At 38.7% G+C, this 22469-nt stretch overlaps 1 protein-coding gene across 1 annotated transcript in view; it reads left to right on the plus strand.

Moving 5' to 3' along the window:
- Positions 1–22469, plus strand: part of cdt1 (chromatin licensing and DNA replication factor 1) — a 72651-nt gene that overhangs the window by 10370 nt on the left and 39812 nt on the right. Inside the window, exon 2 of the mRNA XM_077495948.1 lies at positions 20088–20320. Within this exon, the coding sequence (XP_077352074.1) occupies positions 20088–20320 (233 nt within the window). The remainder of the gene's footprint in view (positions 1–20087; positions 20321–22469) is intronic.

Here is a 22469-nt window from a genome sequence, read left to right on the forward strand (position 1 = left end):
GGGGCGGGGCATCAAATATTGCCTTTAAAATTTCATTTGTCCAGAAAGAGCAAATGCTTAATAACTCCCATGTTCAAGCTCCAAAAAATCTCAAACTTATCAGGCAACTTAATAGTCACGGCCTGAAAACATCTATATGATAAAATTCAGTTATCCATGTAGCGCCACCTAGTGGTAACAATAATTGTCATACTTTACGTTTTTAGCTACTGTGCTGAGCTCGTTGAAGGGATCCAGTTGAAAATTGGTCAGAAAAGCCTTAAGATGTTGATCATGCCCCACACCGAATATTGTAACTTTTCGCCAAAGGGCGTGGCCGCTACGGTGCCGCAAAGTCTGAAGATTTCTCGTGACAACAAAAGCTGCATTAACCTGACCGAGATGATGCTATCTTCTCAAAATTTTACACAATTGATGAGAGTCCAGCCCTAAAGACATCTACAAACTTATATTTCATCTTACTGATAGCGCCACCTACTGGCAATTTTTTTTCTTACGATTTTTCTTCAATGTTTTTCTCCAACCATGTTAACTGGACCTACCTCATATTTGCTCAGATGAGGGTGTCGGCCTTCATGCTGTCACAACACGAAGTTTGTGAGTTTTCGCGAGTCGCTGTGGGCGTGGCTAAGCACTGTTCGCCAAGAAAACAACGCCAGTTTTGAGGGTCTAAACATGCGCAGAAACTCATGAAACTTGGCACACACATCTGGCCTGGTAAAATGAACAATATTTTATTGTTGATTGTGCTATTTTTACAAAAATGACTCAATAGCGCCCCCTAGAAATTTTTAACGAAGCAGCCCCGATTGTACGTTTAAGCAAGATCTACGAAAATTTTTACGTGTATGAGGGAGCCAAAGACCTACAAAAATGACTCTTGGACCCATGTGCTAAAATGAACAGGAAGTGAGCTACGAATTTTTGAATGTCCCATTTTTTACGATTTTTGCACATTTTCAGAGGGCATACTTTTGCCCACTTCTCCTACACGTTTTATCCGACTGACTTATGACTTGACCTGGACCATGCCAAGACCTGAGCCAACAACAGACGGAAAAATCTTGACTTTTGGAAATACTATATGATGAGGGCGGGGCATCAAAATTTGTGTTTCGCACTGAAAAAGGATATGCTTAATAACTCCCCGATACATGCTCCAAAAAATCCCAAACTTGACATGTATGTTTATCGTCAAGGCCTGAAGGTATCTCTATGACAACATTCAGTTATATATGCAGCGCCACCTAGCCCTTGAGGCATGAAAAAAAAATACCCCACTTACGGTATTTTGTACAAAAAATGTAAACTCATTCTAAGTGTGATAACTAAGTCATTTAGGAATATTCTTTTACCTTCCACCAGTCAAAATATTCACTGGCATCAGACCTAACCAAACATACATATTTTTGTTATTTAGTTTTATGTATTTTTGATAGCCTCTATGGACATTAAAAGCAATATGGTGAATGAAGGCTATGCTTAATAACTCCCAGGTACATGCTCCAAAAAATCCCATATTTGAAATGTATATTTAGAGTCAAGGCCTGAAGGTATCTCTATGACAAAATTCAGTTATAAATACAGCGCCACCTAGTCCTTGAGGCATAAAAAAAAATGCCTCACTTACGGTATTTTTGCAAAAATTGTAAACTCATTGTAAGTGTGATAACTAAGTCATTTATGAATATTCTTTTACTTTCCACCACTCAATATGTTCACTGGTATCAGACCGATCCAAACATACGTATTTTTTATTTAGTTTTATTTTTTTTTTTTATCGCCTCTATGGACAATAAAAGCAACATTGTGCAATGAGTACGAGCGATGATGTGTGTATATATACTTTTACGAAAAATACCAATCAGAGCAACTCATTGCCTAAAAATAAAAAAAAGACGCTGATTTTTGCAGATCTTAACAATCACCAAAACCCATTGAGCTTGACACACTCATCACACCTGGCAAAAAAAAAAAAAAAGTCCACATGTTTATCATGCCATTTTCAAAGAAATTCTGCTTCCAATGTGCCAGTACCCCAATGTGCAAGTTCCCCAACGTGCAAGTACCCCAACGTGGCCCGGGCTGCGAGGGCCCTTTATAGCTGCTCGCAGCTCTAGTTAGGGCCCGAGCAGCGACCGCTGCGAGGTCCCTATTGTTTTTGTAAAAATTATTATTATTATTATTATTATTATTATTATTAGGGCCCGAGCAGCGACCGCTGCGAGGTCCCTATTGTTTTTGTAAAAATTATTATTATTATTATTATTATTATTATTATTATTATTATTATTATTCTTCTTCTTCTTCTTTATTCTCCGCAAACGATCGCGATTTTGGGTACCTAAACATTCACGAAAACTCACCGAACTTTGCACACTCCTCAGGCCCGGCGAAAAATTTGATATTATTAAGTCGTCATAACAATGCGACTCGATAGCGCCCCCTAGCGTAGAAAAATAAAAACCAAGCCCGGCACGTTTGAGCTAGAGCAACAAAAATTGGCAGGCACGTGTAGCACCCCGAGACGCACAAAAAAGTCTATTGGGACCATGTAGCTAAAATGTACAGGAAGTGAGCTATGAATTTTTTTATGTCCAATTTTGGCCTATTTTGGCACATTCACTGTGGTCATGCTTTTTCCCCCTTTGCAAACATTTTTCATCCAATTGACTTCAAACTTGGCATTTATCATCTCAAGACCTGAGAGAAAAACTGGGCAAAACATCTTGCCTTTTTGAAATACTATATGACGGGGGCGGGGCATCAAATATTGCCTTTAAAATTTCATTTGTCCAGAAAGAGCAAATGCTTAATAACTCCCATGTTCAAGCTCCAAAAAATCTCAAACTTCTCAGGCAACGTAATAGTCACGGCCTGAAAACATCTATATGATAAAATTCAGTTATACATATAGCGCCACCTAGTGGTTACAATAAATGTCATACTTTACGTTTTTAGCTACTGTGCTGAGCTTGTTGAAGGGATCCATTTGAAAATTGGTCAGAAAAGGCTTAAGATGTTGATCATGCCCCACACCGAATATTGTAACTTTTCGCCAAAGGGCGTGGCCGCTACGGTGACGCAAAGTCTGAAGATTTTTCGTGAAAATAAAAGCTGCATTAACTTGACCGAGATGATCCTATCTTCTCAAAATTTCACACATTTGATGAGAGTCCAGCCCTAAAGACATCTACTGACTTATATTTCATCTAACTGATAGCGCCACCTAGTGGCAATTTTTTTTATTACGAATTTTCTTCTACGTTTTTCTCCAAACACGTTAACTGGACCTACCTCATATTTGCTCAGATGAGGGTTTCGGCCTTCATGATGTCACAACACGAAGTTTGTGAGTTTTCGCGAATTGCTGTGGGTGTGGCTAAGCGCTGTTCGCCAAGAAAACAACGCCAGTTTTGAGGGTCTAAACATGCACAGAAACTCATGAAACTTGGCACACACATCTGGCCTGGTAAAATGAACAATATTTCATTGTTGATTGTGCTATTTTTACAAAAATGACTCAATAGCACCCCCTAGGAATTTTTAACGAAGCAGCCCCGGTTGTACGTTTAAACCAGATCTACGAATATTTTTAGGTGTATGAGGGAGCCCAAGACCTACAAAAAAGTCTCTTGGACCCATATGCTAAAATGAACAGGAAGTGAGCTACGAATTTTTGAATGTCCCATTTTTGACGATTTTTGCACATTCACAGGGCGCAGACTTTTGCCCACTTCTCCTACACGTTTCATCTGACGGAGTTAAGACTTGACCTGGACCATGTCAAGACCTGAGCCAACGACAGGGGGAAAAATCTTGACCTTTCGAAATACTATATGATGAAGGCGGGGCATCAAAATTTGTGTTTCGCACTGAAAAAGGATATGCTTAATAACTCCCCGGTACATGCTCCAAAAAATCCCAAACTTGACATGTATGTTTATCGTCAAGGCCTGAAGCTATCTCTATGACAACATTCAGTTATATATGTAGCGCCACCTAGCCCTTGAGGCATAAAAAAAAAATACCCCACATACGGTATTTTGTACAAAAAATGTAAACTCATTCTAAGTGTGATAACTCAGTCATTTATGAATATTCTTTTAGTTTCCACCACTCAAAATGTTGACTGGCATCAGACTTATCCAAACATATATATATTTTTATTTATTTTTGATAGCCTCTGTGGACATTAAAAGCAATATCGTGAATGAAGGATATGCTTAATAACTCCACGGTACATGCTCCAAAAAAAATCCCACACTTGACATGTATGCTTATAATCAAGGCCTGAAGGTATCTCGATGACAACATTCAGTTATAAATACAGCGCCACCTAGCCCTTGAGGCTTATATAAAAAAAAAAAAAACACATACGGTATTTTGTACAAAAAAATGTAAACTCATTCTAAGTGTGATGACTAAGTCATTTATGAATATTCTTTTAGTTTCCACCACTCAAATTGTTCACTGGCTTCACACCGATCCAAACGTATGTACGTTTCAATTTTGTTTTATTCATTTTTGATTGCCCCTTTGGACAATAAAAGTAACATTGTGCAATGAGTACAACGAGCGATGATGTATATATACACTTTTACAAAAAATACCAATCAGGGCAACTCATTGCCTAAAAATAAAAAAGGACGCTGATTTTTGCAGGTCTTAACAATCACCAAAACCCGTTGAGCTTGACACACACTGGCAAAAAAAATATTCTACATGTAAACGTTTATTATGCCATTTTCAAACAAATTTTGCTTCCAATATGCCAGTACCCCAACGTGCCAGTACCCCAACGTGCCAGTACCCTAACGTGCAAGTACCCCAACGTGCAAGGACTCCAACGTGGCCCGGGCTGCGAGGGCCCTTTATAGCTGCTCGCAGCTCTAGTTATTATTATTCTTCTTCTTCTTCTTCTTCTTCTCCGTAAACGATCACGATTTTGGGTACCTAAACATTTACGAAAACTCACCAAACTTTGCACACTCCTCAGGCCCGGCGAAAAATTTGATATTATGAAGTCGTCATAACAACGCGACTCTATAGCGCCCCCTAGCATAGAAAAATAAAAACCAAGCCCGGCACGTTTGAGCTAGAGCAACGAAAATTGGCAGGCACGTGTAGCACCCCGAGACGCACAAAAAAGTCTATTGGGACCATGTAGCTAAAATGTACAGGAAGTGAGCTATGAATTTTTTAATGTCCAATTTTGGCCTATTTTGGCACATTCACTGTGGTCATGCTTTTTCCCCCTTTGCAAACATTTTTCATCCAATTGACTTCAAACTTGGCATTTATCATCTCAAGACCTGAGAGAACAACTGGGGAAAAAATCTTGCCTTTTCGAAATACTATATGACGGGGGCGGGGCATCAAATATTGCCTTTAAAATTTCATTTGTCCAGAAAGAGCAAATGCTGAATAACTCCCATGTACAAGCTCCAAAAAATCTCAAACTTCTCAGGCAACGTAATAGTCACGGCCTGAAAACATCTATATGACAAAATTCAGTTATACATATAGCGCCACCTAGTGGTTACAATAAATGTCATACTTTACGTTTTTAGCTACTGTGCTGAGCTCGTTGAAGGGATCCAGTTGAAATTTGGTCAGAAAAGCCTTAAGATGTTGATGATGCCCCACACCGAATATTGTAACTTTTCGCCAAAGGGCGTGGCCGCTACGGTGACGCAAAGTCTGAAGATTTTTCGTGACAATAAAAGCTGCATTAACTTGACCGAGATGATCCTATCTTCTCAAAATTTCACACATTTGATGAGAGTCCAGCTCTAAAGACATCTACTAACTTACATTTCATCTAACTGATAGCACCACCTAGTGGCAATTTTTTTTCTTACGAATTTTCTTGTACATTTTTCTCCAAACACGTTAACTGGACCAACCTCATATTTGCTCAGATGGGGGTTTCGGCCTTCATGATGTCACAACACGAAGTTTGTGAGTTTTCGCGAATCGCTGTGGGCGTGGCTAAGCACTGTTCGCCAAGAAAACAACGCTAGTTTTGATGGTCTAAACATGCGCAGAAACTCATGAAACTTGGCACACACATCTGGCCTGGCAAAATGAGCAATATTTTATCATGTATTGTCCTATTTTTACAAAAATGACTCAATAGCGCCCCCTAGAAATTTTTAACGAAGCAGCCCCGATTGTACGTTTAAGCAAGATCTACGAAAATTTTTAGGTGTATGAGGGAGTCCAAGACCTACAAAAAAGTCTCTTGGACCCATGTGCTAAAATGAACAGGAAGTGAGCTATGAATTTTTGAATGTCCCATTTTTGACGATTTTTGCATATTTTCAGGGGGCATACTTTTGCCCACTTCTCCTACACATTTCATCCGACTGACTTTAGACTTGACCTGGACCATGTCAAGACCTGAGCCAACTACAGGCAGAAAAATCTTGACTTTTGGAAATACTATATGATGAGGGCGGGGCATCAAATTTTGTGTTTCGCACTGAAAAAGGATATGCTTAATAACTCCCCGGTACATGCTCCAAAAAATCCCAAACTTGACATGTATGTTTATAGTCAAAGCCTGAAGGTATCTCTATGACAAAATTCAGTTATATATGCAGCGCCACCTAGCCCTTCAGGCGTGAAAAAAAAATACCCCACATACGGTATTTTGTACAAAAAATGTCAACTCATTCTAAGTGTGATAACTCCCATGTTCAAGCTCCAAAAAATCTCAAACTTCTCAGGCAACGTAATAGTCACGGCCTGAAAGCATCTATATGATAAAATTCAGTTATACATATAGCGCCACCTAGTGGTAACAATAAATGTCATACTTTACGTTTTTAGCTACTGTGCCGAGCTCGTTGAAGGGATCCAGTTGAAAATTGGTCAGAAAAGCCTTAAGATGTTGATCATGCCCCACACCGAATTTTGTAACTTTTCGCCAAAGGGCGTGGCCGCTACGGTGACGCAAAGTCCGAAAATTTTTCGTGACAATAAAAGCTGCATGAACTTGACCGAGATGATCCTATCTTCTCAAAATTTCACACATTTGATGAGAGTCCAGCCCTTAAGACATCTACGAACTTATATTTCATCTTACTGATAGCGCCACCTAGTGGCAATTTTTTTTCTTACGAATTTTCTTGTACATTTTTCTCCAAACACGTTAACTGGACCAACCTCATATTTGCTCAGATGAGGGTTTCGGCCTTCATGATGTCACAACACGAAGTTTGTGAGTTTTCGCGAATCGCTGTGGGCGTGGCTAAGCACTGTTCGCCAAGAAAACAACGCCAGTTTTGAGGGTCTAAACATGCGCAGAAACTCATGAAACTTGGCACACACATCTGGCCTGGTAAAATGAACAATATTTTATTGTTGATTGTACTATTTTTACAAAAATGACTCAATAGCGCCCCCTAGAAATTTTTAACGAAGCAGCCCCGATTCTACGTTTAAGCAAGATCTACGAAAATTTTTACGTGTATGACGGAGCCAAAGACCTACAAAAAAGTCTCTTGGACCCATATGCTAAAATGAACAGGAAGTGAGGTACGAATTTTTGAATGTCCCATTTTTGACGATTTTTGCACATTTTCAGGGGGCATACTTTTGCCCACTTCTCCTACATGTTTATCCAATGACTTGACCTGGACCATGCCAAGACCTGAGCCAACAACAGACGGAAAAATCTTGACTTTTGGAAATACTATATGATGAGCGCGGGGCATCAAAATTTGTGTTTCGCACTGAAAAAGGATATGCTTAATAACTCCCCGATACATGCTCCAAAAAATCCCAAACTTGACATGTATGTTTATCGTCAAGGCCTGAAGGTATCTCTATGACAACATTCAGTTATATATGCAGCGCCACCTCGCCCTTGAGGCATGAAAAAAAAATACCCCACATACGGTATTTTGTACAAAAAATGTAAACTCATTCTAAGTGTGATAACTAAGTCATTTATGAATATTCTTTTACTTTCCACCACTCAAAATGTTCACTGGCATTAGACTTATCCAAACATGTACTTTTTTATTTATTTTTGATAGCCTCTAATGGACATTAAAAGCAATATCGTGAATGAAGGATATGCTTAATAACTCCACGGTACATGCTCCAAAAAAATCCCACACTTGACATGTATGTTTAGAGTCAAGGCTTGAAGGTATCCCTATGACAACATTCCATTATATATACAGCGCCACCTAGCCCTAGAGGCATAAAAAAAAATACACCAACTTAACGGTATTTTTACAAAAAAAAAAAAAATCCACATGTCAAGGTTTATCATGCCATTTTCAAAGAAATTCTGCTTCCAATGTGCCTTACCTAAACTTGCCAGTACCCCAACGTGCCAGTACCCCAACGTGCAAGTACCCCAACGTGCAAGTACCCCAACGTGGCCCGGGCTGCGAGGGCCCTTTATAGCTGCTCGCAGCTCTAGTTAGGGCCCGAGCAGCGACCGCTGCGAGGTCCCTCTTGTTTTTGTAAGAATTATTATTATTCTTCTTCTTCTTCTTCTCCGTAAACGATCGCATTTTTGAGGGCCTAAACATTTACGAAAACTCACCAAACTTTGCAGTCTCTTCGGGCCCGGCGAAAAATTTGATATTATGTAGTTGTCATAACAACGCGACTCTATAGCGCCACCTAGCGTAGAAAAATAAAAACCAATCCCGGTCCGTTTGAGCTAGAGCTACGAAAAATGGCAGGCACGTGTAGCACTACGAGACGCACAAAAAAGTCAGTGGAAGCCATTTCCTAAAATGTACAGGAAGTGAGCTATGAATTTTTTAATGTCCAATTTTGGCCTATTTTGGCACATTCACTGTGGTCATGCTTTTTCCCCCTATGCAAACATTTTTCATCCCATTGACTTTAAACTTGGCATTTATCATCTCAAGACTTAAGAGAAAAACTAGGCAAAAAATCTTGCGTTTTCGAAATACTATATGACGGGGGCGGGGCATCAAATATTGCCTTTAAAATTTCATTTGTCCAGAAAGAGCAAATGCTGAATAACTCCCATGTACAAGCTCCAAAAAATCTCAAACTTCTCAGGCAACGTAATAGTCACGGCCTGAAAACACCTATATGAAAAAATTCAGTTATACATATAGCGCCACCTAGTGGTTACAATAAATGTCATACTTTACGTTTTTAGCTACTGTGCTGAGCTCGTTGAAGGGATCCAGTTGAAAATTGGTCAGAAAAGCCTTAAGATGTTGATGATGCCCCACACCGAATATTGTAACTTTTCGCCAAAGGGCGTGGCCGCTACGGTGACGCAAAGTCTGAAGATTTTTCGTGACAATAAAAGCTGCATGAACTTGACCGAGATGATCCTATCTTCTCAAAATTTCACACATTTGATGAGAGTCCAGCCCTAAAGACATCTACGAACTTATATTTCATCTAACTGATAGCGCCACCTAGTGGCAATTTTTTTTCTTACGAATTTTCTTGTACATTTTTCTCCAAACACGTTAACTGGACCAACCTCATATTTGCTCAGATGGGGGTTTCGGCCTTCATGATGTCACAACACGAAGTTTGTGAGTTTTCGCGAATCGCTGTGGGCGTGGCTAAGCACTGTTCACCAAGAAAACAACGCTAGTTTTGATGGTCTAAACATGCGCAGAAACTCATGAAACTTGGCACACACATCTGGCCTGGCAAAATGAGCAATATTTTATCATGTATTGTCCTATTTTTACAAAAATGACTCAATAGCGCCCCCTAGAAATTTTTAACGAAGCAGCCCCGATTGTACGTTTAAGCAAGATCTACGAAAATTTTTAGGTGTATGAGGGAGTCCATGACCTACAAAAAAGTCTCTTGGACCCATGTGCTAAAATGAACAGGAAGTGAGCTATGAATTTTTGAATGTCCCATTTTTGACGATTTTTGCACATTTTCAGGGGGCATACTTTTGCCCACTTCTCCTACACATTTCATCCGACTGACTTTAGACTTGACCTGGACCATGTCAAGACCTGAGCCAACTACAGGCAGAAAAATCTTGACTTTTGGAAATACTATATGATGAGGGCGGGGCATCAAATTTTGTGTTTCGCACTGAAAAAGGATATGCTTAATAACTCCCCGGTACATGCTCCAAAAAATCCCAAACTTGACATGTATGTTTATAGTCAAAGCCTGAAGGTATCTCTATGACAAAATTCAGTTATATATGCAGCGCCACCTAGCCCTTCAGGCGTGAAAAAAAAATACCCCACATACGGTATTTTGTACAAAAAATGTCAACTCATTCTAAGTGTGATAACTCCCATGTTCAAGCTCCAAAAAATCTCAAACTTCTCAGGCAACGTAATAGTCACGGCCTGAAAGCATCTATATGATAAAATTCAGTTATACATATAGCGCCACCTAGTGGTAACAATAAATGTCATACTTTACGTTTTTAGCTACTGTGCCGAGCTCGTTGAAGGGATCCAGTTGAAAATTGGTCAGAAAAGCCTTAAGATGTTGATCATGCCCCACACCGAATATTGTAACTTTTCGCCAAAGGGCGTGGCCGCTACGGTGACGCAAAGTCCGAAAATTTTTCGTGACAATAAAAGCTGCATGAACTTGACCGAGATGATCCTATCTTCTCAAAATTTCACACATTTGATGAGAGTCCAGCCCTAAAGACATCTACGAACTTATATTTCATCTTACTGATAGCGCCACCTAGTGGCAATTTTTTTTCTTACGAATTTTCTTGTACATTTTTCTCCAAACACGTTAACTGGACCAACCTCATATTTGCTCAGATGAGGGTTTCGGCCTTCATGATGTCACAACACGAAGTTTGTGAGTTTTCGCGAATCGCTGTGGGCGTGGCTAAGCACTGTTCGCCAAGAAAACAACGCTAGTTTTGAGGGTCTAAACATGCGCAGAAACTCATGAAACTTGGCACACACATCTGGCCTGGTAAAATGAACAATATTTTATTGTTGATTGTACTATTTTTACAAAAATGACTCAATAGCGCCCCCTAGAAATTTTTAACGAAGCAGCCCCGATTCTACGTTTAAGCAAGATCTACGAAAATTTTTACGTGTATGACGGAGCCAAAGACCTACAAAAAAGTCTCTTGGACCCATATGCTAAAATGAACAGGAAGTGAGGTACGAATTTTTGAATGTCCCATTTTTGACGATTTTTGCACATTTTCAGGGGGCATACTTTTGCCCACTTCTCCTACATGTTTTATCCGACTGACTTATGACTTGACCTGGACCATGCCAAGACCTGAGCCAACAACAGACGGAAAAATCTTGACTTTTGGAAATACTATATGATGAGCGCGGGGCATCAAAATTTGTGTTTCGCACTGAAAAAGGATATGCTTAATAACTCCCCGATACATGCTCCAAAAAATCCCAAACTTGACATGTATGTTTATCGTCAAGGCCTGAAGGTATCTCTATGACAACATTCAGTTATATATGCAGCGCCACCTCGCCCTTGAGGCAAAACAAAAAAATACCCCACATACGGTATTTTGTACAAAAAATGTAAACTCATTCTAAGTGTGATAACTAAGTCATTTATGAATATTCTTTTACTTTCCACCACTCAAAATGTTCACTGGCATTAGACTTATCCAAACATGTACTTTTTTATTTATTTTTGATAGCCTCTAATGGACATTAAAAGCAATATCGTGAATGAAGGATATGCTTAATAACTCCACGGTACATGCTCCAAAAAAATCCCACACTTGACATGTATGTTTAGAGTCAAGGCTTGAAGGTATCCCTATGACAACATTCCATTATATATACAGCGCCACCTAGCCCTAGAGGCATAAAAAAAAATACACCAACTTAACGGTATTTTTACAAAAAAAAAAAAAATCCACATGTCAAGGTTTATCATGCCATTTTCAAAGAAATTCTGCTTCCAATGTGCCTTACCTAAACTTGCCAGTACCCCAACGTGCCAGTACCCCAACGTGCAAGTACCCCAACGTGCAAGTACCCCAACGTGGCCCGGGCTGCGAGGGCCCTTTATAGCTGCTCGCAGCTCTAGTTATTATTATTCTTCTTTATTCTCCGCAAACGATCGCGATTTTGGGTACCTAAACATTCATGAAAACTCACCGAACTTTGCACACTCCTCAGGCCCGGCGAAAAATTTGATATTATTAAGTCGTCATAACAATGCGACTCGATAGCGCCCCCTAGCGTAGAAAAATAAAAACCAAGCCCGGCACGTTTGAGCTAGAGCAACAAAAATTGGCAGGGACGTGTAGCACCCCGAGACGCACAAAAAAGTCTATTGGGACCATGTAGCTAAAATGTACAGGAAGTGAGCTATGAATTTTTTAATGTCCAATTTTGGCCTATTTTGGCACATTCACTGTGGTCATGCTTTTTCCCCCTTTGCAAACATTTTTCATCCAATTGACTTCAAACTTGGCATTTATCATCTCAAGACCTGAGAGAACAACTGGGCAAAACATCTTGCCTTTTTGAAATACTATATGACGGGGGCGGGGCATCAAATATTGCCTTTAAAATTTCATTTGTCCAGAAAGAGCAAATGCTTAATAACTCCCATGTTCAAGCTCCAAAAAATCTCAAACTTCTCAGGCAACGTAATAGTCACGGCCTGAAAACATCTATATGATAAAATTCAGTTATACATATAGCGCCACCTAGTGGTTACAATAAATGTCATACTTTACGTTTTTAGCTACTGTGCTGAGCTTGTTGAAGGGATCCATTTGAAAATTGGTCAGAAAAGCCTTAAGACGTTGATCATGCCCCACACCGAATATTGTAACTTTTCGCCAAAGGGCGTGGCCGCTACGGTGACGCAAAGTCTGAAGATTTTTCGTGAAAATAAAAGCTGCATTAACTTGACCGAGATGATCCTATCTTCTCAAAATTTCACACATTTGATGAGAGTCCAGCCCTAAAGACATCTACTGACTTATATTTCATCTAACTGATAGCGCCACCTAGTGGCAATTTCTTTTCTTACGAATTTTCTTCTACGTTTTTCTCCAAACACGTTAACTGGACCTACCTCATATTTGCTCAGATGAGGGTTTCGGCCTTCATGATGTCACAACACGAAGTTTGTGAGTTTTCGCGAATTGCTGTGGGTGTGGCTAAGCGCTGTTCGCCAAGAAAATAACGCCAGTTTTGAGGGTCTAAACATGCACAGAAACTCATGAAACTTGGCACACACATCTGGCCTGGTAAAATGAGAAATATTTTATTGTTGATTGTGCTATTTTTACAAAAATGACTCAATAGCGCCCCCTAGAAATTTTTAACGAAGCAGCCCCGGTTGTACGTTTAAGCAAGAATGACGAATATTTTTAGGTGTATGAGGGAGCCCAAGACCTACAAAAAAGTCTCTTGGACCCATATGCTAAAATGAACAGGAAGTGAGCTACGAATTTTTGAATGTCCCATTTTTGACAATTTTTGCACATTCACAGGGGGCAGACTTTTGCCCACTTCTCCTACACGTTTCATCTGACTGAGTTAAGACTTGACCTGGACCATGTCAAGTCCTGAGCCAACGACAGGGGGAAAAATCTTGACCTTTCGAAATACTATATGATGAGGGCGGGGCATCAAAATTTGTGTTTCACAATGAAAAAGGATATGCTTGATAACTCCCCGGTACATGCTCCAAAAAATCCCAAACTTGACATGTATGTTTATCGTCAAGGCCTGAAGTTATCTCTATGACAACATTCAGTTATATATGCAGCGCCACCTAGCCCTTGAGGCATGAAAAAAAAATACCCCACATACGGTATTTTGTACAAAAAATGTACACTCATTCTAAGTGTGATAACTAAGTCATTTATGAATATTTTTTTAGTTTCCACCACTCAAAATGTTCACTGGCATCAGACTTATCCAAACATATATATATTTTTATTTATTTTTGATAGCCTCTGTGGACATTAAAAGCAATATCGTGAATGAAGGATATGCATAATAACTCCACGGTACATGCTCCAAAAAAAATCCCACACTTGACATGTATGCTTATAATCAAGGCCTGAAGGTATCTCTACGACAACATTCAGTTATAAATACAGCGCCACCTTGCCCTTGAGGCATAATATATATTAAAAAAAAACACACATACGGTATTTTGTACAAAAAATGTAAACTCATTCTAAGTGTGATAACTAAGTCATTTATGAATATTCTTTTAGTTTCCACCACTCAAATTGTTAACTGGCTTCACACCGATCCAAACGTATGTACGTTTCCATTTTGTTTTATTCATTTTTGATTGCCCCTTTGGACAATAAAAGTAACATTGTGCAATGAGTACAACGAGCGATGATGTATATATACACTTTTACAAAAAATACCAATCAGGGCAACTCGTTGCCTAAAAATAAATAAGGACGCTGATTTTTGCAGGTCTTAACAATCACCAAAACCCGTTGAGCTTGACACACACTGGCAAAAAAAAATATTCTACATGTAAACGTTTATTATGCCATTTTCAAAGAAATTTTGCTTCCAATATGCCAGTACCCCAACGTGCCAGTACCCTAACGTGCAAGTACCCCAACGTGCAAGGACCCCAACGTGGCCTGGGCTGCGAGGGCCCTTTATAGCTGCTCGCAGCTCTAGTTTACATTTGATTTTTCACCAGCAACGAAACGTTGGTATCCCTGGTGTCTGTGGGAAAATGCACAAAAAAAAAGGAAAAAACAGCAGCAACCGGGATGACTGACAACTTACATGCTTTGTAAAAGTTAAGTCCTCCAGTGAACATGATTTACCTTGCCACTTCCTGATACGTTCCCTTCCATATGAGATGCTTCAAATAACGAATCGAATCGGGCCCTTCTGAATCGAATCGATTTTGGAAATCTGAATCGAGACCCAGCCCTACTTTAAAACTGGCAGCATTAGGGAAGCATGTCATTTTGTTCCTCTCCACATACTCCACTACAGATGTCACACCCAGCAAATCATTTTATTGGCTACGGGCAACTTGCTCGTCCCTTGTCAACATAACAGGAGCTATTGTGATCCAAAAATGGCAGCAATGCAGTGTGCTGCATTTTTTATGGAGTTGATAACGGGACTTTTGAGGTCCCATACGGGACAAACCAGTTTAGCCCAACTCACGGCTATTATGGGACAGTTGTTAACCCTACTCCAGAACGACGAGGTCAGCTAAGCTAACTAGCTTGCAAGCTCCCGTTTATTGCTATCGGTCGGAAGAACACAATATTCTGTGGGTCTTGCAAATCAGTCAAAATTCAGTGAAATGGGTGAGATTGAGAGGGGGGTTGCTCCAGTGAAAATAGCAGGGATTAAATGACTTAATTGGGTTAGTACGCACGTTATTGCAAGTGCTGTACTGAGTCGACCGGTGATTGATTTTAACAAAATTAAAGACATTGAGGTGGGTGAGAGTGATACTGTGGGGTGTTCAAAACAGTGATGGAGTAACATTTTTCACTGTTGAAAAAAATCCCCAAACGCTTTAAATCAGGGGTGTCCAAACTTTTTCATTTGAGGGCTACATACAGAAAATCAGGACGACGCAAGGGCCACATAATGTTATGAAGATAAATTGTGTTTAGTCCTAAAAATTGCATATTTTTTTTCATATTTAGAAAAATGCCACAGTATATAGACCAATTTATTTGTAATATGGCAGTAGGGTTATTATAGTTTTGTTGGAATTTTTCATTTTAGTTTTGATTTTGTTTTTTTTAAATTTAGTTAGTTTTAATTAGTTTTTAGGGTGATTCTGTTAGTTTTTTATTAGTTTGATTTCTTTAAAGGTACACTCAGTATTATACAGTGGCATCTAGTGGTGAAATAAAAAGTCATTCATTTAAAAAAAACAAATGTTTGTGTTAGTAGTAAGTTAGTAATGATATGTTGTATCGCATAAACATACTTTTTTAAAATATAACTGTAAGTCTATAAATCACTAATTATTTTACATGACCGCTCCGCGCCTGCTAGTGTCCGCCATGTTTCGCCGCCATCTTTCTGCTACGGGTGCCGTCAAAGACAAATTTCAGCGCTCCATTTCTTAACGCGTTTTTGGAACGCCTTTGCAGACGCACTTCCGGTTTGTATGGCGACCGCATGTACACGAAGAAGAAGAGTTGCCGGTCCCCGAAGAGAGCATTATCAAGCATCACAATTGCGTTGGGAATTTATTTTATTTCAGCGCGACAAAACAAGAGTTTATATTGTAGCCGCATTTGCCAGATGGAGAGAAATGAGGAACAGGCTAGGTTTGGGACGTGCCGGTGCCTTCGACTGCTTTCTACTTGAAGGGTAAGTAAGAGTACATTTGTGTTTACGTTTTGAGAGCGAGAGAAAAAGTATACACCGTACTAATTAATACGATGTTCGCACCTTTGTTTTACGATCACTGTAGCTGTTGATTAGCAACTCCGCACCACTCGAACGATTTCGTTATGTAGCTACTTTGCTTTGGAAAAAAAAAAAGATTCCCACTGGCACGTTATATTTAGAGTAAATGCGCAAGTTATTGTGTAATGTAATGTAACTGTGATTTCGGAGGTATATTTTCCCATAACTTCAATGGAGAATCTAAAGCATACTGTATTAGTGGAGGAGTTGAAAATTATTTTCGTTGTGGTTGGTGAAAATAGTGTTCTCGAAATTAATTTTCGGCAGGGAATAACTTTCTGGACTTAAATGCTGGCTGTACCGTAAGCACTGCTAGAGTCTGAACTCTCTCACTCAAGAGTGTACTGGTCCATTGTGTAATTGGGTGCACAAGAATTTACAGGCTGCTACGTTTTTCACGGAAACTCGACAAGCAAGCAGCCTTTGCATATTCTATGCAGTCAAGTTACTTTTATCTAGCTAATACAATGTTTTGGGCCCAAAAACTAAAGATCTTACCTCTATTTTGGGGGCTTTGTTGGAAAGTTGGTGACATATAGTAGTATCATCAATTATTTTATTTTATAATTTTGTTTTTGTTTGTGTCACACTAGATCAACAGCCAAACTTGAGGGCTTCCAGAACCATATTCTGATGAATACAAGCATTCATGCACCGTTAAAATACATCACCGAACTGCAAGAAAAAAAAATATCAAGGGGAGAGTCAGCAGCCAAATTGGAATGCCCTGAATGAGGACACTTGAATGGAGGACCCCAGAAGGCTTCGGTGTTGTACCACCAGTATCTCCACCTACCATATCTGAGCTGCAACAAACTGAAGTCAGCCGATGTCTTGGTATGTCATTTACATATGGACGGCATTGCACACTACATTAACTTTTTGTGTGAAGCAATACGGAATGGTCACATGTACAAGCATCACTTGTTTTACACAGGACCTGCTGACCAGGTGTCTGAAGCCATGGAGTGACTCCTCCCTCACTTTCCTCAGCAAGCCTTTGAAGAATATGATATCATCGTTGGTGGGAACATGCCCTCACTCCATAACATGTACTTGTGCAGTCAAGGAGCATGTCAAACTTAATAAAACCAGCAAACATTGAAGTGACTTCATTTTTACTGCAGTCTGTTCACACAATCAATGGACAAGCCTTCCTTAATTTTCCCCAATAACATCATAGAGTAGGCGAAAAGTAGTGTTACAGATCATACTATGTGTTCGGGAGAGTTTGAGGAATGTTGCAATGTTAATGGGGGACAATGTCAGCACACACACACACACACACACACACACACACACACACACACACACACACACACACACAAAAAAAACATCATGGTATTGAGTTAATCAGATATTTTAGCTGTGTACAACACATACCAGCTCTGTAACACTACTTTTGGCCCAAACCTGTATGTCTATTTTCCACATACTGAAATGCACAGCGTATTGGTAAATTTCTGTAACAACTGCAATTCACTTAGCTCATTATATTCTAACAGCATTTTTTTTTTTTTTTTTTTTAGTTAATATGTTCATTTCATGTAGACTTTTATTTTACTTTATTTTATTTATTCATTTTCATGTACAGTACCTTACATTGATTGGCCAATGAAGAATTCCTTGTCATTGCAAGCATTTATAATAATTCTCCAGGCTTTTGATGTTTTACATTTCTGGTCATGTAAAATAGTGTTAGGTTAGGTGTCGAATGAACACTGCATGTTGACGCCAAAGGAAATAGTATTTTTTTAGTTATTCAAAATGTACAAATTAACACACAACAACAATATACAAGTTATACAAACTACAGCAACCAGTGTCAGACATGGAGTAATTATATGCCAGGTAAAAAACCTTTGTATTGTCCTCGAGGATCTGGGAAAGTGTCACTTATTTGCCACAAGTCCACCAAGGTGCTGCAGTCTGGGATCCAGGTAAAGGAAAATCATGGTGGTGCTGATGTGCCAGCAATGTGTCAAAAAGTATTTCTTGGTGTCAGTCTATCAGCTGGACTTGGATATCTTCATGTTCCTCCATGGTCATTTCCTGTACGAGTCTCTGCAAGAAGGTAACAATTGTATGTCAGATGAGGTACCAAACAATGAACTGAAAGTCACTGAGCCAATGAAGTACATTATTATATGAGCAAGACTATTTGTGAAAGCCATGTAAATTCCTGCACATCGAAGTACAAGGAAGCTGTTGTATCTTCAATCAAAACTAATTAAGTTGATTAGTGATATTTATTAGGTAAAATTGTTCAACATGGTGACAAATCGATATCTGAGTAAAGGGTTTCAAATGTTTTTGTAAGCAGCACTTTTCTGAGTGGTTAGTAGCAACAAGACACGGGGGGAGATTTACGAGTCTGAGTTGCAGATGTGTAGTTCAGTTAACACCATTATTTTTGTACGATATACTAAACATATCAGCAAACGATGTAATCTAAATACCACATATTCCAAGCAAAGGTATGTTTTGAGCCATTCACATGCATGCTCGAATGGAATTATTTTTCCATGATGACATAATTGTACGTTTACGAGAGATCGCGTTCTCTTCCGCGTTCTCTTCCTCGTCATCTCCCTCGCCCCCTCCTCGCCCTCTTTGAGATGGTCCACATGTCTATAAAACATATAAAATAACTGTGTTCTCTGTTGCATGGTTTAGTTGCACTAACAAATATGAACATAGATAGCCATTATTAGCTGACGTACAGTATTTCCTAACAATGCCGACAAAAATATTAATTCTGAAATTAAATGACTAAATCACAAATATTAGGGATCTGTACAGTATGTCTAACAAATGCAATTCACTTACGTCATCACTCGAGGGAATACCAGAAGTTGTTTGCGTTCTGTTCCGGTGAAATTGGTGGTAGGCTGGCGAAGTAGGGTCTCTCTGGGACGCCGTAGTTCGTGTGCTTAAAATCATTGCATTATCTTGTTTGACCGATAGATGGCGGTCGTGAGCTACACACTGCGGCTTTAATAAATGCTTAGTTTAAGTTTAGTTAGTTTCAGTATTAGTTTTTTTGTTTGTTTGTTTTTTAATGTGTATTACTTATGAGCAATATTAAAAAAAAAAAAAACACCATGGGCGCAACGTCATTATTCCGGTTTATACAAAAATAAATCTACTAAAAATCACATTAACAATCATCCCCAAAGGCTCATGCATTAAATTAATTGCCAAAGACTAAAATGAAGGGCATTTTTGTTCTAATTAGTTAGTTTTATTTTGGTTAGTTTTGTGAACATAAAATGTAGTTTCAGTTAGTTTTCTTTTTTTAAAAAGCATCTTCGTTTTTATTTTATTTAGTTAACGAAAATATTTTTTAATTTTAGTTTTTTCGTTAGTTTTAGTTAACTAAAATAGCCTTTAATAGCAATAGTGTGTCGACACCCTCCCTTCTTACTTTGACCATCTCCAAATATTTTTGTTTTAATTTTATTTGTACTGAGTCAAATGTCATTATTAGCATATGTGGGCCACTAAAAAATGAACGGCGGGTCGCATATGGCCCCCAGGCCGTAGTTTGGACACCACTACTTTAAATACTGCCCAAATGTACTTCTATGGCAAAAAAAATATATTTTTTTCTTTTTTTTTTTCTAGCCATTCTTATTGACAACTCAAACCACACATTTTAAGAAACACTTCATTTTCCAGACTCATTGTGGAGAAACTACTGCAGCCCACAAGTCTCACCTTCGGAGGATCAAGAAACAAGTCGATGACTTGGGCACATCTCCTTCGGTTTCCACATCATCTGTTTCATCCTGCATTGCTGTGTCCAAATCAGCTGTGACTCGAGCAAAAGAGCTTGCAGCTAAAGCTAAGAGGGCAAAGAAGATAGACTCAGAGGATAAGAAGTTACACAAAGAGACGCAAGCTCAAGATAGGTGAGGTGATTGAAAATGTGCTGCAGTTTCACTCCACATCTGGGGTGTCGGATACGGCTTGTTTTGACTAGGAAGCCACAGAGTAACATTTCCAGTGTTTTATGGCCAATTCCAGAAGTCGTTTAGTTTCTGGGACAAGGAACAAAGCGAAAAAAGCAGTTGGCTGCCCTTTATGTGTCTTAAAATGGCGAGTTTGCTTCATATAAATGCAAATTGTAATGTATGAAATGATCAAGCCAAGCGGCAAGCTTGTAACAATTCTGAAGTTTTTATTTCTTAAATTTATATTGTGTATAGCAGCGAAGTGTATTTTCTTGTCTATGTAGAAACTATGCTAATTTGATTTAAAAACAAAATCTACTGTAATGTAATTTATTGTGCAGTCTTTAAAAATCTAAATTAAAACTCAAGACATTTGTGAAATCAAACAAAATTACTAGGGATGTAATGATATCCAAACATCACGCTACGATATCACGATATGAAGGTCACGATACGATAATTATCACAATATTGTGGGGGTGTTGGTGATATTTAAAATAATCACAATATTGTAAGAAAGAGGTGATACTTAAAATAAACAAAAAAAACAGCACAATATTGTGCTTTTGTACATAACAGCAATGCATATAAACCACCTACAATCTCTAATAACAATAGTGAGGCACTTACTTGCTTATGCAAGCACACATTGATCGCTTCACAAGCAAATTAGGTTCTCGGGCTGGGTACCAATTCAGATTTCCAAAATCGATTCGATTCAGAAGGGCCTGTTTCGATTCGTTATTTGAAGGAAAAACACTCCTGAAATCGATGCTAACTTTTCGTTAGCATTTGATAACTTCCTGTTGGCGCTAGGCTTGCGATGTTTTAAAAACAAAGCATGTTTTGTATTTAAATATACAGTGGATATTGTGTTGTCTGTTCTTAGTATTACAGTTAACTCCAACTGCGGTATCATTAAACAGCTTAAAGGCCGCTTCGGGATAACAGAATAACCAGAATAACACGTAACAATAAAAAGTGCTACATACTTGCTAGTTGCTAATGCTACGCAAGCAAAATGGTGCATTCAGGGTACTTTCACAGTGTTAGAAACTTTGGCTTTCTTCAATAACGTTTTAAGGGGAAAATATTCAGCCATTTATCTCAATTGGCCAATTGTTTTGGCCGATGTTTGAAGGCCAACAGTCGGCCAATTATAATCGGTGGATGATTAATCGGTCGGGCCCTATTTGGCACATTCATTTACGGGGGGGAAAACTGCATTGAAAGTATCGATTCATGGTTTTATGAATCAATATTGGGCTATGAAAAGGAATATCGGTTCGATATCGATATTTTAGACCCAGTCCTATTAGGTTCCCCTTTATCTGACAATTAGCATAGATTTTAAACGTAGAAGGCCAAAACATCCCAAAGGAAAATTAAATTCCACTAATACACTAGCCACTAGAGGGTGCTAGAACTGCACAAATGGAAATCAACCAGACTTTTTTAACAGATGTGTTCCTTTTAAATATTGTGAACATGACGACGACAATTTTGTGGCAGTTTTAATATCACGATATTGCCCTTATTGTGACATCCTTAAAAATGACTAGATCTGGGCCGCGTTAACATGCAGAAAAAAAGACAAGCAGAATTAGTTAATTAATCTAGATTAAAAAAAAAAATAAAATCTATGCCCATCACTAAAAATTACTATTATAAATATTTATACTAATGTGCTTTGAACATAAAATATCGCCCAGCCCTAGGTGTCAATAATATGCCTACTCTCATTACTGCATTGCAGTAGCACTTTAAGCACCAAGTGTTCAGTTACCATGTCTACTCAACTCATCTCAACTCAAGTTTATTTATATAGCGCTTTCAAACAGCCTGAACTGTCACAAAGCGCTTTACAGAAAGACAAAAAAAAAAAGTAGAATTGTACTTGATAAAGAATTTCGTTTACAAGGTTGTAAATCATGTAACGGTCAATATAGTGTAAAATACTGACAGATTTAAAAAAATAAATAAATTAAGAATGAAGAAGATTAAACTTGTAAAACTACGATGGTGACTGTGATGTCGTCAGAAATTTTGGTGTGCCTAACTTTAGTGTTTGTACAACCAAGAAAAAAAGTTAGGCGCACCAGTACAA

The sequence above is a fragment of the Festucalex cinctus genome, chromosome 14, assembly GCF_051991245.1.
Source record: "Festucalex cinctus isolate MCC-2025b chromosome 14, RoL_Fcin_1.0, whole genome shotgun sequence".
Classification (NCBI taxonomy): domain Eukaryota; kingdom Metazoa; phylum Chordata; class Actinopteri; order Syngnathiformes; family Syngnathidae; genus Festucalex; species Festucalex cinctus.